The sequence below is a fragment of the Sylvia atricapilla genome, chromosome 7, assembly GCF_009819655.1.
Source record: "Sylvia atricapilla isolate bSylAtr1 chromosome 7, bSylAtr1.pri, whole genome shotgun sequence".
Lineage (NCBI taxonomy): Eukaryota > Metazoa > Chordata > Aves > Passeriformes > Sylviidae > Sylvia > Sylvia atricapilla.
The window spans coordinates 22,168,662-22,184,922 of NC_089146.1; the positions used below are offsets into that span (position 1 = coordinate 22,168,662).

General features: G+C 36.8%; 1 protein-coding gene across 5 annotated transcripts in view; it reads left to right on the forward strand.

The window, feature by feature from the left end:
* The window catches only part of RBMS1 (RNA binding motif single stranded interacting protein 1), a 144,230-nt gene extending 128,185 nt beyond the window's left edge, over positions 1-16,045 (forward strand). For 3 of the 5 annotated variants that reach the window (XM_066322896.1, XM_066322899.1, XM_066322900.1), the window contains exons 7-14: positions 1,823-1,938; positions 2,815-2,864; positions 2,962-3,055; positions 6,431-6,481; positions 8,596-8,706; positions 9,382-9,462; positions 10,705-10,789; positions 13,506-16,045. In XM_066322896.1, the coding sequence (XP_066178993.1) occupies positions 1,823-1,938; positions 2,815-2,864; positions 2,962-3,055; positions 6,431-6,481; positions 8,596-8,706; positions 9,382-9,462; positions 10,705-10,782 (581 nt within the window). In that variant the 3' untranslated portion in view covers positions 10,783-10,789; positions 13,506-16,045. Of the gene's footprint in view, positions 1-1,822; positions 1,939-2,814; positions 2,865-2,961; positions 3,056-6,430; positions 6,482-8,595; positions 8,707-9,381; positions 9,463-10,704; positions 10,790-13,483 lie in introns of all 5 variants that reach the window. The other 2 variants (XM_066322897.1, XM_066322898.1) reach the window with 2 other exon arrangements.
* Positions 16,046-16,261: the final 216 nt, after the last annotated feature.

The following is a 16,261-nucleotide window of genomic DNA, read 5'->3' on the forward strand; positions in this document are numbered from 1 at the left end:
GGACACAGCTTTTATAAAACAGCATCAGATCATCCATCACCCTATTGATGTATGACCTTTTTGCTCCACATACGTTGAAACACAAATTGCTTCACGTAATAGAAGACTCCAAAGCAAAACTCACTTTTGGGAATGCCAGAAATCCCCTCAGAAATGCAAGGTTTTGAAGACAATATTTTCCAGTTTGTCTCCTATGTTAGGGTCCCTGTTATTTACTTGTTCAATTACTCCATCATCCACAGGACTCCGATATTTTTCCAGTGTCATTAGCCTAACCTTTTCCTGGTTTATTTTATGATTATAGGATTTTAATTACCATTTTCTGAAGGATAATACATTTTAAATTAATTTGGTTGTCATGTTTAATGTTATAGTCTGACACTCTGTTTAACAGCACACAGGAGAGGTCCAGGTCTCTGACCTGTGTGGTCAGTGCTGGAGATGAGACAGGGGACCACACACCAGTTCTGTCTCCCTTTTTTACAGAGAAGGCTGTCAAAAGATGTGTCATGCACGAAGTGGGTATTTTTTTCTCTGGAACCAGAGCTAGTGTTTTAGGTGTCTCATCCAAAGCCAGGGATGACTGGGCCATTAATGCTTGTTTTGTGCCAAAGTTTTAAAAGTCAAGCTCTTTGTGAGGTTATGCATCTCTGAGGTTTTCAATACCAATCATCTTTTGCAAATGCAGACAGGGTGATGAGACATCAGCACCTCACCATGGTTATATTAATAGATTTTGTTGAGAATTTTTCTTGGGGTTGTTTTTTTGCAGGTGGCCTTCCCACCCCATGTGTTTACTCTGCATTTGGAAACTTGTATGTTTTCAGGTCCAGCCATGTCTCATGAAGATGTTTCCAAACAGAGAGTGACTGGAGGAGTGTCATGGTAAAGCTTAGACAGCTCATGTATCAGGAATTGTTGGCAGAGAAGCATTTACATCCAAGTCATAACAGTGCTTCCACCCTGTGATTAGGGAGGGTGTGGTGTGATGCAGCAGAGCTGTGCTTCAGCTGTAAGGACTTGGAAATGTGGAAGCTGGGAATGGGGAAAGAAAGAATACTATGCAAACCTTTTCACTGTTTCAATGCTGAATTAGGAATTGAAGTCCCGGTCAGGATATTAGGAAATTAGGTATTAGGAAAAATAATAATAACACTTAAAATAATAAAGCATGGTGATGGCATTTCACGGCAAAAAAAAACCACCCCAAAAGGACAATTCTGAAGAATTTCTGGTTGCATTGTGTGCTCCTTATAGAGGAGAGATAAAATGAGAATGGACAATTGTGGCATTTTCTCGGTGCAAAGTGTCAGGAGACAAAGGTGCCATTTTCCCTTGCCAGGTGGAGTAAGTGGATGTACTGTGCCAGCTCTTCTGCCTGTTCTGCACGAGCAAAACACTTTTCAAGTTTTGTAATGTTACTGAAACCTCCAAGGGGTGGGGAGAATATCATAGACCCTTGGCCAGATTTTTTTCTTCACCCTGCTTAGATATACTTCCAAAGAGACAAAGCTCAGAATTCAGATGCCAGACCTTGTTCAACCCAAACCAAGAGATACATACTCAGGATATACAGACTGTATTTCTTTCCAACAGGTTTTACAGCAGTAGCTTGAAATCAAATATGTAAGGCATTCCAGATGCTGTGTTTGTGTGTGGCAGCTGTCTTTGTGCTATGCTGAATGGTTGTTGATGACTGTAGTACAGTTCTGTGTTATTTAACTGTCATATTTGGAATATAACTTAAAACCACACCTCATAGGAAGAGTTGAACACCTGTGTATGAATACTACTTCAACTAATTTTTCTTCTTTCTTCTCAGTTCCTGCAGAACCTTTATTGTGCAAGTTTGCTGATGGAGGACAGAAGAAGAGACAGAATCAGAATAAATACATACAGAATGGAAGAGCATGGCACAGAGAAGGCGAGGTGAGACTTGTAAGTCCTCCCTTCAAGCTTTAGTGTGGGTGTGCAATAATGAATACTTAGGAAAATGATAGGCATTGAGACTTCTTGGCTTGGGTCTTTGGCATATTAAAAATGTGCAAGCAACTCTTACCTGTCAGTTTTTGTCTCTATAAAAAACATACTTAACTGTGTCTTTCTTCTGGGGAGAAAAGGCAAAAAGTGAAATGCTGAGTCCTGTCTTGTTAAAGTGAACAACAAAATCTCCTTCAACTTGGTCATAATATAAACTTCAGCTTTCATATAAACTTCATATTATTAAACTACCAGAAACATAACTATGCTCACATGCAGTAAATAATCCTTTGATCTGTGCAACAGTAAAATGCACATCACTTTTACAAGATTAAAATAGTATGCCAGTGCAGCATTATTATTTTTAGTCAACAGTTTTAATCTTTAATGTTCAAGCTAATGGTTTCATAGACTTACTGTGGTTAGCAAGCCTAGACACTTCATTTATATTAGACAGGAAAATTCAAATGTACCTTCTGAAAAACTGCACTCCCGTTCGTTCTTAGAGTTCATATATTGTAGGCAACACCCTTACTAATCATCTGCATTCCCTGAATCTCAAACACACACGTTCTTTTAGCCAGGTGTTTAATAGATTGCATTTTGTTCTTTGTGATGGGGACATGGAAACTTGTATTCACAATCAATATTGCTGATTCTCTTCACTGTATAATTACTTCTGTCAATTAACCTTTCCCTAAGTTTGGCTAAAAAATTATTTCAATACAAATTTTCAGTTAAAAATGAGACAAATAGAGAAAGAATAAGAGAAATAATTTACAATTAAATTTAATTTTGTCAACTCTTTCTTTTCCACTTTTTTTTTTTTTTAAGGCTGGAATGACACTCACATACGATCCAACCACAGCTGCTTTACAAAATGGGTATGTTGAGTAATAGGACACTAAGGAAAAAAAAAAAAGTTTGCATTATGAAAGATGCACAGAACTAGCATTTAATAAATATTTCTGCATTTTCTAGATTTTATCCATCACCCTACAGTATTACAGCAAACAGAATGATCACTCAGACATCTATTACGCCATATATTGCTTCTCCAGTTTCTACATACCAGGTTTGTATTTAGAACTTGGCTGCTGAAATGGTTCATTGGAGAGCTTATGTTGATTTATCCATTGTTACATCTGGTTTTATGAGACCTCCAAAAATGCTTCATTTTAATGAAGTAGCCTCCTTGTGCTGTACAGCATGAAAGTGATAGCCTGAAAACCCGAGTGTGTGTTTCAGGAAGCACAGCAATTTAATGAGATCCTGTGTCTTGCAAAACAAGTCTCCAACTTGTACTGATGGCTGACGGATTTGTAGCCACTTCTGCATTGCATGGGAGATTTTTCATTTTCTCTCAGTCCAGTTTTTTTAATGTCACCAGTATATCTGAAGTAATTATTCTTTATTTAAGACCTTCTTTGTTTAATTAAATTCATTTGTAAAGATATTTTTCCATGCATTTTGAGCTTTTCTCTGTTTTTTTCTCAGAAAGCCCAACAATAATACCTTATCCAGTTGTACTGAGAAGGGTACAGAAACATTACTGACATTGGAGAATGAAATTTGAAAAAAAGAGTTCAGAGTTCAAATTACTTTAGCAGTCAAATTCAGTGTTTTTATATTAGGAGTAAAGGATTTAATAGCCTACAACAGTATTTCCAAACGAGAGGTTACTTTATTTTAAACAGTAAATTAAACATAAATTGTGGACATTTTTGGTCCAAAACTTTCTGAAGAGAGATTTTGATTGGTGCCATCTTGAGTCCTCACAAGGGATATTGATATACAGTTCCATACATCGGGAAATTATATGGAACAGTTTTAGTGCTTTGATATAGATCTCTTAGGAATCCTCAATTTTAGGGCATTGTACATTTCAGTTTACAAACAACTTGCTTTAAATACAACTGGTATGGCAGTCTCAGATGTGTGTGCTCTGTAATTACTACTTGAGGCATGCCAATTATGCCAGTGTATTCTAAATTATGAGCTATTTTGGCATTTTACTTTTAACACATAGATGGAATAAACAGCAGTAATTCAGGTCATAAATAACCCAAACTAATTAAATTTAGAAAATTCTTACCTCTAGGTGTCAGAGGAAGGAGAAGAGACTGTTTGCTTTATCTTGAAAGAGACATGCTGAGCTTTCTAATGTGCTGTGTGTGTGAATGAAGGGTCTGTAAAGGGGAGGTAGAAGGCTGACAGAGGCACTGTGGGCCATTGCATCCAGTGTCTCTTGGAGAAATTTCCATCTAGCCTTCAATTCCAAGTGAGGAGGATGAGGAAGAATTGTCTAATATTAGTCTGGAGATTTAATGCTGTCTTGCATGAGCAAAGTGTTGTGTAGGAGTTAAAACAGTGTTCTCTGGTGTGAAGGGCAGCTGGATTATTTTTATATTAATTTCTGAGGTGACTTACGCAACACAGTGTTTGCTCTCAGCAGACAGTGCGAGACTGTATTTTTCAGTATACTGAATCATTCTGCTTGGTACTGCATTACCTCAGAAATTACAGTAATCTCTTACCCAGAAAAATATTTCAGTAAAAATAACTCCTATTCTTTATTAAAATATAAATTATTTATCAATATAAAACTCTCTGATATTCAGAATCCAAGTAAAAATTGGAAGTTGGCATGGAAACATACTACTTAGCAATACAGTATTTTTTTGGGGCTTACTGAGATAGGCAGACCACAATCCATTATGTTTCCAGAAATGTAGTTACCAGTATTTCAATATACATGGCATGGAGCTTAAATTATTGTGGATGGAGTTATTAATATCATTATGCTTGAAGTGACACAGTAATTGGAATTGAAAATTAAATTGAAGTATTCTCTATTGGGGAGGAAGGAGGTTCTTGGCCAGAAGAGTTTCACAATTTGAGTATTAGTCACATCTTCATTACTGATCCCTTCTCACTGAAACCTGCAGCTTTGTCTTCCACACATCAGGACAAGCACAGCTTGTATCACACAGTATCACACAAGCACAGTTTTAGTTGTTTTGTTTTGGGGTTTGGTGGTGTTTTTTTTTTTTTTTTTTTTTTCTTTGAGGCATGGTACAACCTGCTCCTAGATTTATTCTTATTTAGGTAAACAAATTTAGTAAAATTTTGGCTAGTGTTTGTTTCTGCAACCCCTGTACACCCAAATGACTGCACAGAGCCAGTTACTATCATAGTGTGAGATTAACCAAAGCTTTAGTCAGGCTGTACCAGTATTTTTGCCGTTAAGATTTTGCCTGAGGAAAGGGAGTGTTCCAGTCCTTTCCATTCCGTTTTTGAACTCCTGTTTGCTCTTTTCCTGACTGAAAAAGAAAAAAAAAAAAAAGAAAAAAAGAAAAAAAAAAACAACAAAACAAAACAAAAACCAAACCAAACTCAAAAAAAAAAAAAAAAAAAGCAAAAACAACAAAAAAAAGTGTCCAAAGGAGGCAAGAAATATTTCCATCTTCCAGAAAATATCTCACCTTGATTTTTTTCAAGGCTGTGTTTTTAGCTCTCCTGTTCACAGGACTCTTAGAATGTTGGTAGAGGTATTTTAAAGGCTTTAAGTGTCCAGCAGCAGTGGTGAGCCTGCTCTGTGTGTGGTGCAGGTCAGATTCCTGCCTTACCCTACACACCTACAGCAGGTGGGGAGGAAACATTTTTGTCCTTACCTTTAGTATTTCTTGCTGCACACTTTTTCAAAGAGCTGTTGCAGCCAGCTCTTTTTAACCAGGATAACAATATAACCTGTTAGTTTCCCGTTTTATAATTCAGTTTGTCATGCAAAGTTAAGCATTCTAATGCATTTGAAGTCTTTGGGCAGTCACTGATTTTGGAGAGAAAATGTGCTTGTTGCAAGAGCAGGGACTCTCATCAGAACCTGTGCTTTGGGAATAACACACCACAATGTCTCAGAAAAGAGCAGTTTTCCTAAATCTTCTCATTTTTCCTGGAACAAAATTACAGCTGAATTCCTGATTTGTTTTTCAGTCGTGAAAATACAATAATTTATTTTATTCAGATCACGCTAGAAGGCAAATGGTGCTATACCTTCTGAGATCCAAATTACTTTTCCACAGAGGAATTTCTGAAACAGAAGGAGCTTTCTTTTTTAACATAGCAGAAATCTGCCATTCATCTATTTGACTCCTTTCGTTGTACTTGATAAAGTTTCTGAAACCTGCACTAAAAACATTGTCTTTTGTTCTGAAAGGTGTATGTGATATATGGTCTCCAAGTCTTTTCTCTGATTTACAGGTTACAATGAATACATTTTTCATAGGAATCAATGTTGTTCCACAGAGGGAACAACATTGGATTAAATTGGATTAAAAAGTCAATAAATAAGGGAGGAGGCATGTTAACATGATTCAAGTTATTACTATATCTAAGTTGGAGTATTCCAAGAATTTGTAAAATGAAAAATAAAATGCCAATTTTGTTCTAGGTTCAGAGTCCTTCTTGGATGCAGCCTCAACCATATATAATGCAGCACCCAGTAAGTTTTTATGCTTCTCCATTGTTGTGTTTATCTATTATATAAGCACTTTACATACTTTAAACAACAGGATATATGTCAATCCCTGCCCAGTTACTTCCATGGATCAAAATTAAAAGTGAAACAAAGACAGTAACCTGAACTGGGACCTCATTTTAGTAGGGAAAAAAAAAAAAAAAAGCTACCTTCAGACTATCAGTGTGATGAGGACCATTAGAGAAAATTTCCAAGAGAAAACTTAGTGGTGTCGGATTTTTTCATTTTGTTTTATTTTATTTTACTTTAAATGGAAAGCACTTTGCAAATACCAAATATTTTACATACTGTCTACCTTTCAGGAGCTGAAATTGGAGACACAGTGTTTTAGAAAAGGTCTACAACAGTTCAGACTGGATAATTTGTGAAAGACAGATGGATGTAGTGATATGAATGACATTATGGGCACTCACTTGAGAAAACCTGCATAGCTTGTTCCGGCTTTACCACTCATGAGTAATGCTGGTCTCCTTACACTTTTAGCTGTGGCATTTGTACCAGACTGTCAGGCATTCTGATCTCTACTCTCCCATGATATTTTGCTTCTTGTCTATGTCATTTGCCAATTAAGTACCATTACATCTGAGACTTACTGGGTTTCTTGAGATGAGCATTACTAATAATAACAGGCACTTTAATACATGCACTCCCGTAGTTAACAAACTAGTCTGTTTCCAGATATAGAAAGGATATTGTCTTGACTTTAATTAAACTCTCAATGAAGATTATAGAATGTATATCTTTTTGGCAGAACATTTTCTTCTTGGGCAAGCAGAGAAGGTAATGTTGGACCAGAACACCTTCTCACACACTTAACTGTTGTTGTATTTGTGGTTTTTTGATGTTAAATACACATACACAGAACAGGTTTTAACTTCCTTCTCTATCAACACAGATTTTCATAAAACAGCATCCTGCAAATAATGCTGTGAAAGACAAGACTTGATATGTTATAATGGTGTATTAGTTTAGGTGTATTCCTTTCGCAGGTACACAAGATAAGATTTCACAGTTGAAGATAAAGACCTAGATTCTAGACTGAAGTTCAGTTTTGGGCTGTGCAAAGACGGGTGCTGTCTTGCTCATTTGCTTTTCAGAGAAGCCTGCAGTCTGCAGACAGGAAATTCTTTCAGTGTTTGATGTGCCTGTGACTCATTTCATCTACACTGATCACATGGTTGTTTTTCCAAGTATATTCTATACTTCTTTTTTTTTTCTTTTTTTCTTTTTAAGGATTACTTACTGATTCAAAATCCTTTCTTTCAGTACACTGCAATTATTTGTTAGTTTTGAGCCTCCATTAATTTTAATCAACACCTTCTGCAAGCATAAGTCATACAAAGTATTTGGAAATGTGTTTTTGTGGAACATGATTGGTAAAATGAAATTTCTTGATCATCTTCCATTTCAGTTAACTCTGAAAACCTTTAAGTGTGCCCTCCATATTCAGCAATCTAAAGTGTTTAAAAGTTTAGAGTTAATTAATTAATTTACATTAATTTTTATGAACTTAACAAAATTATATGGAAGCAATAGAAATGTCATCAAGAGCAGCTGGTATTGAGACAAAGAATCTGCATGGCTAAGTCTCTGTACTGAAATGTGTGTGCTAATGAAAGCAGCCACTGAGTAGGGCAGCTATCGTGTGTGATGGGTGAGAACACAAATGTTCCTCCTCCAAAGCTGCCGTTCCTAAGGATGAGATAAAAGTTTCTTCCTAAAGCATGAAATTCCAAAGCTTAAGCTAAGTGAATCTGTACCAGGTAACGTGCAAATTCTTGCTTTCAAGTCAGCATCTGGTTAAACTCATATTTTACAAAGCATTTTCAGCAGGTCTCTCAAGGGCATTGCACATTAGTTGGATGTACAACGGGAAGTCAAAGCAGGTCTCCCACCTTGAGCATCTACAGATGCTCAAGTAAAATACTCAGAATGCTCCAGACCTGCTTTTTGAGTCAGTGCCTGGGATTAAGGAGAGTACATCCCCTCAGTAGGACAGTCCATACTTAGACTCGCAAATCAAAAATTAAATTAAATGTGAGTGCTGCAACCATTTCTTTGTTTCTCTGTTTTAACAGGGTGCTGTTCTGACTCCCTCCATGGACCACACCATGTCACTACAGCCTGCATCAATGATAAGCCCTCTGACACAGCAGATGAGTCATCTTTCATTAGGCAGTACTGGAACAGTATGTAGCAATTTGATACAAAATAGAACTTACCCAAGTAGAAAATACTGCGTGTAGATCACAGTATCTCTGTGCAGCTTGCATGTAGTAAAAGTAATCATATAAGTCATCTTATGTCTAGTAAAGTATGGTCTCCATTTTAAAATTATATCCAGCAGCTTTTACTCACTCTATTAACTGACCAGGAATTGGAAACGAGTAAATAAAAATAGACCACAACAAATGAAAGGAATCCAGGAGGTAACTTCAGAGTTGCATCCAAAAGATAAAAAATAGTTTTACTCCTTATGCTCCTTTCTGCAACTCTAATCTATTAAAGAGTGGAAAAAGAAGTTAAATCAGAAGAGATTAAGACTTGCTTCTGAACTGCAAGACCCTTCTTTTCTGACCACATTGGGTTAAAAAAAAAAAAAAAAAAAAAAAGAAAATATGATGACTGGGATTAACAGAGAAGCAAGAGTCCTTTACATAGTCTTTGAAATCTAAATTTGAATTTTCTCAAAATAGATACATGACTTTCCTGGGAAGCCTGTTGGTTTCAGATGCAAGTCTTTCTCTCATGTATATTGCTTTAGGGAAACAGTCAATATGTGTTAAACAATACTATGACAGTTATTTTGAATACTTTTACACTTCTATTGGGCTTTAACTCAGTGTAATGGACTCTCTTTCTAGTACATGCCAGCCACAACAGCTATGCAAGGAGCCTACATCCCCCAGTACACACATGTCCAGACAGCAGCGGTTCCTGTCGAGGTCAGTATATTTTAAAGAAGACCAGAGATAAGAAATACGAAAAGTTTTTTTTCCCCTAGGGAAAATTTGTGTTCAAAGGCAAATATTGTAACTGTGAATGTGCTGGGAATGCCACTTACATTAAAACTATAAAATGTCATTATTCTCAACTAATGTAGCCAGTATTACAACAAAGAATTACCTGTACTTATGGCAGTACAGTACTCAGAGCAATCTTCTCTATGGGCATAGCTCAGGCAAACCCTGTGCTTTGTCAAATGTAACTTCAACAGTAACAAACCAAGGAGCGTATTGTAGTTTTGATCTTTCACTTAGTTTACCTGTGTACACAATTATCTGCCAGCAGACCTTGATTGTACTTTTTTGCGAAGAATCCTGATTTGACCCTGACATCTCAGGATACTGTGCATGTTTGTCTAATAAATCTCTCCATCAAAGAGGAATTCATTACTTTTGTTGGAGAGCATAACATAAGTAAACTGAATAATTTATCTACTACCTTGGCTTACCTTGCACCCTTCCATAGGTCAGCACTTCTTTAACAGAGGAGCTAGACAAGGCATGCTGCAGCTCATGTATTCAAAATGAGTGCCAGTCTCTTCAGAGCCTGTAGAGAAAAAAACACTTCATTTTAAAGTCTGTTTATCCAGAAACTCCAGAATTTGTTTGATTCATTTTGGTGCATCTGCTCATGTGGATCAGAGAAGTTCTTTTGGTAATTACCTGATTGCTCTGTCTGCCAGAGCACTCTCAGCTGAATTAATTGCTTGGTTTCTGGGGAGCCTGGTGCAAAGTCCCATCTACAATTCTTTGTCTTGCCTAGTGCCAATCCCATCACAGTACTCATAGTGTTTGTGTGATTACTAGATCTCATTCTTCTCCCTCCCCTTCAAAAGCAGAGGGACAGAATGCTCTTTTACATCTACAGATAGAAAATATTCTAGCAGTGATTTGCTCTCTATTTATTTCTATAATGTCAAAAGTTTGAGTTTTTTTCTCTTTTTTGTTATCATCAAAGCATCTGAGGAAGTACAAAGTTTGCATGATCATTTAATTCCTCCGTTTGCTGAAATATTAGTCCTGGTAGAGTTAACACCTCAGATTTATAATACCTCACTTGAGAAATGTGACAAAGATTTTAGATTTGAAGACTGTTATTGGTATGAGTCAAGTGGAAGTACAGATTGCAAGTAATGCTGCTTGATTTTGTGTCTCATGGCTTGCCTTCCTTTTAATTTGCAGGAAGCCAGTGGTCAGCAACAGGTTACAGTAGAGACATCCAGTGACCATTCTCCATATACGTATCAGCAAAATAAGTAACTGTGAGGTAGGGGCTCATCCTGTCTCATGAAAGATGTGAATTCAAAGATGCTTTGTTTCATAATTTACAGTACTCTGTATTGAACTTTTTTTTGGTCATATAAATTATACTGATGATAATATCTGTGGACAGTGAAGCTTATTTGAACTTGGCCAGAGTCAAAAGCCAGGGAAGTAAACATGGGATCCAGAAGTGAATTAGTGTATTCTGAGTAATACTGTTTTAATAATTTCTCTATTCCATAACTGGATTATGTTGGATTTTAATTTGTTCATTTTGACAGCATGCTGTATACAGAACAACAGTGAATTAATGCAAAAATACAAGAATCAAAATGCTAAAGGGAGCTGTACTGATAGACATATCATGCTCTAGTTTTGTGGTACATGTAAGATTAGAAGCATCTTTGTGGCTGACATACAGACCACAAGCAGGGAGGCAGTCTTGTAGAAATCCTTGCTGACCTTTTCTCCTGAAGACTTCCCTTTTTTCCAGGAAAAAGCAGTTCGGTCCAGAATTTTGTTAATTAGTTTTTAATTCATGTCCTCATTTGGCAGTAATTCCAGAGTTTTACTTTCCTACTCCAGGTTTCCTCTGGTTCTGCTTGCATGGCCTTGTTTACTAGCAAATCATTAGCTTTACCTGAACTGACTTCATACGAAATTGTTTTGTTTTCTTTACATTTCCGTCCTGAAAATGCTACTTGCACTAACTGTTCCCTTTTCCATGATCCATGTTTTAAAGTTCTGGAATTGAGTTCTTCCTTAACTCTTTTAGTGCTTTGTAGGCCAGGCAACTTGGCTACGTAATTTTTTACAACACATTTTCTAAGACCTCACACCAAAAAATTCCGTTCATCTGCAATCATGTGCTGAAGGCCATGTTAGAAAGGTTTTTTTTTACAGCCCTTGTGGCATTTATTTGATACTGAAAAATCAAAATCACTTGTGTGCTACCATTGTGTGATATCTTTTCTTATATGGAAAGATAGAAACAAACCAATGGGGAAACTTGGCAAATTCAACAGATGGCAGAGCCTGCGTAGCACAGCATATGACCTGTGTTATTCCTGTAGTCAGGCCAAATGCTGGCATCTAGAGGAAGCCCACATCCTTGATTTGCTTCCCGGGCAGGCAGAAAGCAAAGCCACAGGCTCTTCTCGTTACCCATCTCCTCCTGTTAAAATCATGACTCCTGCACGTTTCCCATGCCAAGGCTGTTGCCTGGTGTTAACCGCTTTTCAAGGAATTAGTTGTTTTTGCCTTAAGTCTTCCCTGTGGGCATGTAAAACCTCCTTACCAGTAGAGATCCGTGGTAGCCAGCCAAGCGTAATCCTGCATGTCACATCCCAGTCCTGCCTTTCTCTCCCAGCCTGTCAGTATCTTTCCCCATAGACTGAGGCCAGGCAGGAGGAACAGCCTTAAGTCTCCTGAAAGGATGAGTTGTTGCCATCTGAGACATGTTTTGTATTGATGACTCTGTGTAGAAATCCATGCTCTGGGAGCAGTTCTGTGTGTTTCCTGTAAGTCAGTTATCCACTTATTTTATTCTTCAGAGAAGCACTGTTACCTGTATTTCTATGCAGTAGGAGCAAATGAAATCTGTCAGCAGAGGCTGTAGCAGTGGGCACGTGGGGAAGGTTAATATTACCCAGCTGATTTCAGCCTCAGAGCATGGCATTTGGTATTTCTGTCCCTGGAACATGCTGGTACTTGTCGTGTTTCAGACAGGTGAAGGGGAGGGAATCAACGGTTATTTCATGCCCTAAATACAGGGAACACTGCAGTCTCTTGATTGTTGTGGCTTTGTCACTGTTGTCAAACTGAAACTTCTTTCTAAATGCACATGCAGCACTTTTGGGAATGTCCTGTTTAAAGTCAGTATCCATATTCCCATAATTCGAGGGGTAAATTACAATTAGCACATTTGCATGAGTGGATGCAGTCAATCAGAAATACACAGTGTCTTTCCTCTGGCAGCTACATTTAATAACTTTATAGCTTCTTTTCAAAAAGTTGCTCCTATGTGAAAAATAGTCAAAGGGACTTGAAAAAAACCCACAAACTTGTTTTAAATGCACCTACAAATGTACAAGCCTTAAAATACCAAACTTTGCCTTGCTTTGAAAAATTAAAAAATTGTCTAAACTTTCTTGTCATTAGCTGGGTATTTTTTTTAAACCAGTGTGGCAGTATAAGCCACTACATGAAAATGTCTGCCTTCAGATTTGATGAGCCCTGACTTGCTGTTCAGTATTACCATCAGGGAGGCACAGTAGCTGTGTCTGTTTTTGCTGTCGTACGTAGCCTCCTTGAGGCTGCACCAAAAGAAAGTTATTGTTCCTTTTCCAGAGATCAAAAGCCTTGGAGATGCCACAGGAGTAGCACACTCAACCACATTTGGTCGATTAAAAGGAGCAACAACTAAGGAGGGAAGAGCTTTGAGTGCAGCCTCACAGTTCCCCCGTGGGAGCTCTGTGTGCTGAGCAGTTGTTAGAGAGAGGGGGAAATGCAGCTCAGGCTCCGTCCTGGTGGAGAGCTTTATCCTGGGAAGGGCTGGGCACCTGCAGTGCAGCCTGTGTTACTTCCCAGGTTTATACTCAGATTCATTTAGTCTTCTCACAGCTGTCTGAAATAGGAAATTAGTTAGTTTTGTGGACAGCTACGTTAGAAAAAGTATGTGATTGTAAGTCTGCTCTAGCTCTGACCTTTCTGTGTTACAGATGTCCAGTGTTGACCTGGCCTGGAGAAGGGTGCAAAGGCTGAAACAATCATGGATTTTACTGATCAATTGTGCTTTAGGAATTATTGACAGTTTTGCACAGGTTCTTGAAAATGTTATTTATAATGAAATCAACTAAAACTATTTTTGCTATAAGTTCTATAAGGTGCATAAGAAAAACCTTAAATTCATCTAGTAGCTGTTCCCATGAACAGGTTTATTTTAGTAAAAAAAAAAAAGTTTTTATCAAGTGTTATGACGCAAAAAAAAAAAAAAAAAGACCCTTCAAATTTCTGGGTATGCACAGATGACCACGAAGACTTATTCACGTGCATGACAGAATTTGTGTTTTGGTTTATTTTTATTTTGTTTGTTTCTTTTATCTTTTTTTTTTTTTCTTTTTTGTATGAAATGGATTTTCTGAAGTTTAAAATAGTAAAACATCTAAGACGATGTTCTGTGCTTGCAGTGTGTGAGTGTTGCTTTAGTGCAGTGTTGCAGTTATAGTGTCTGGTCTCTTAGCTTTCTGTTTTTCTTTTAATGTAGTGTGAAGTGTCTTATCCTTTTCTATAAATTCCAATTTGCCTTAAATCTTTCAATGCTGTAGCTGTTTCAGTAAGTAGTCCAAACTAATGGTGTAGAATGCTTTGACCAAATGAGCTGGTCTATTATGCCTTGTAAAACAGCAGCATAGGGCTTTTAAAGGTAGTCAATAAAAATTGCTGAAAATTTGGCTTTTTTAATGTGTAGTAAGTGTTTTTAATGATTTTTTCACATAATATGTAAGGTAGTGAAATGCAAGAGGGGAAAAAATGTTTTGTGTGAAACACATTTTCTGACTGGGGAAATTTTAATAGTATAAATTGTTTGTAAGGCCATATGCCAATAGTTCCCTCTGGTAGTTTGAATGATTTAGGAACTCTGCTGTATGATGCAATGTAAAATCTTTTTTTGCCTTTTTTCAGAAACTAACTTGATGTTCTAGTTTTAGCATAGGTAGAGTAGGGAGTTTGGGGTGGAGATATCACCGAATGTTTTTGTCCTTCCTTTATACTAATGATAGTGCTTTAGGATGAGGATTGTGCTGAGACTTAGCAAACAAAAAAGTTGCTATTACAGCAAAAATGGCAAAAGCTAAAGGACTCATTTTCAAACATATGCTGAGATTGAAGTAGAAGCATAATTGATTGGGTACTAGCTCTCTATAGTAGGTAAATAAAAATAAAAAGACTTGGCACTTTTAAAAGGTAACTTTACCAAAGAACAAAGAGCCAGTAACCAATAATTCTGATTTGTCTCAGCATCGCGTCTTCTGTACTCTTTATTTTTGCCGGACCAGTTTGCGGTTAAGAGAATGTGCCTTTTTTGTACATTTGCATTTAGGTTTTATAATTTTAATTGATGTATGGACACAAAAGCATGAAGGAAGACTTGGATCCAAGCAGTGCCACACTTTACATCATCACTACAAGTGTTAAGTGTAAAGAAAACCAATTTTGAAACTATGAAATTCCTGATCCATAAATACACAGTTATTTGTACTTCACATATTAGATAATTCACTGCTATTAAAGCTTTTTATTACAATTGCATATGTTTTAAATTGAATGATAAATTAAGTTGTCTTCCAAAACTGTGTACTTCTCTGGTCAGCTGTATATGATCAGTTATCTACCTCAAAGTTTATTTCCTTTTGTATTGGGACAGGTTGCTGGCCCTCCCTGTTTCCACAGACCAAATCATCCTAGCTCGGGAGCTAGGGCTAAGCAGTTGTTTCTTTCAAGTATTTTTTAGTTTTTAAATTTTGTGTGAGTATTGGAATATAGATGTCGGTGACATTTCATAGTTTCAAAAGTAAATTGCTGCTCTGAGAAGTGTAGATTCTAGTGAAATGCATAGTCATAAAAGATGTGTTTTTGTTTTTTTCTTTTTTTAAAAAGTTGTGGTATTATTGGTTCTATGCTCCCTGGAATATTACTGCTTTGTAAAAGTCCAGACTTCCTGCAGCACCTTGCCTGTATTTGGTAACTTTCCAAACCTGGATCTCTCACTACTTGCTATTTTTGCATTAATTAAAAACTGCAGTATGATAGCTGTGTTAGAGGGAGGGAAGAGTTGCTGCCAGAAATGTCTGAACTAAGTGCCATACTCATTGTCTGGGTAAGATTTGGGAAATTTAACCTCTGTACATAAAGAAATAATCAGTTACTTAAACATCACATAGTAGACAGCCATTAAATTATAAAAAATTAATTTATGAAGAAAGACCTTTTGTACAGATTGAAAAAAAAAAAAAGATTTTCATAGAGATATCTATATGATCAAGAGAGTTAATTTTTTATTTTTGTTTTACTAGTGCCACAAACTTGCCAGTGGTAACTTATTTGTCCGGTTCAAGATAACTCTGTAGTTTTGTTTCCTAGGACTTGTTGTTAAACGCCAAAAGACATTTTTGAACTGTAAATTTGATTAGATTGTTAGCTTTTTCTGTTTTATTTCTTTGAAAACTTTTGAATAAAAAAGATCCAAAAAAACCAAAAATGCATTGTCTTTTTCCTTCAGACCTTCCTTTACTGGGGGAAAACCCAAACAGGTTATGGTTAAACTTCTGCAATTACTTTGAAATGTTTGGAATTGCTCTCTGCTTGACAGCCTGGGTTTTTTCCTGCTCTAGCTTTCATCAAAACCGAATTTTAACTCTTTCACACCCCACTAAAAAGTAACTAATTCTTTCAAACAGAACAGGAGAAGATATGT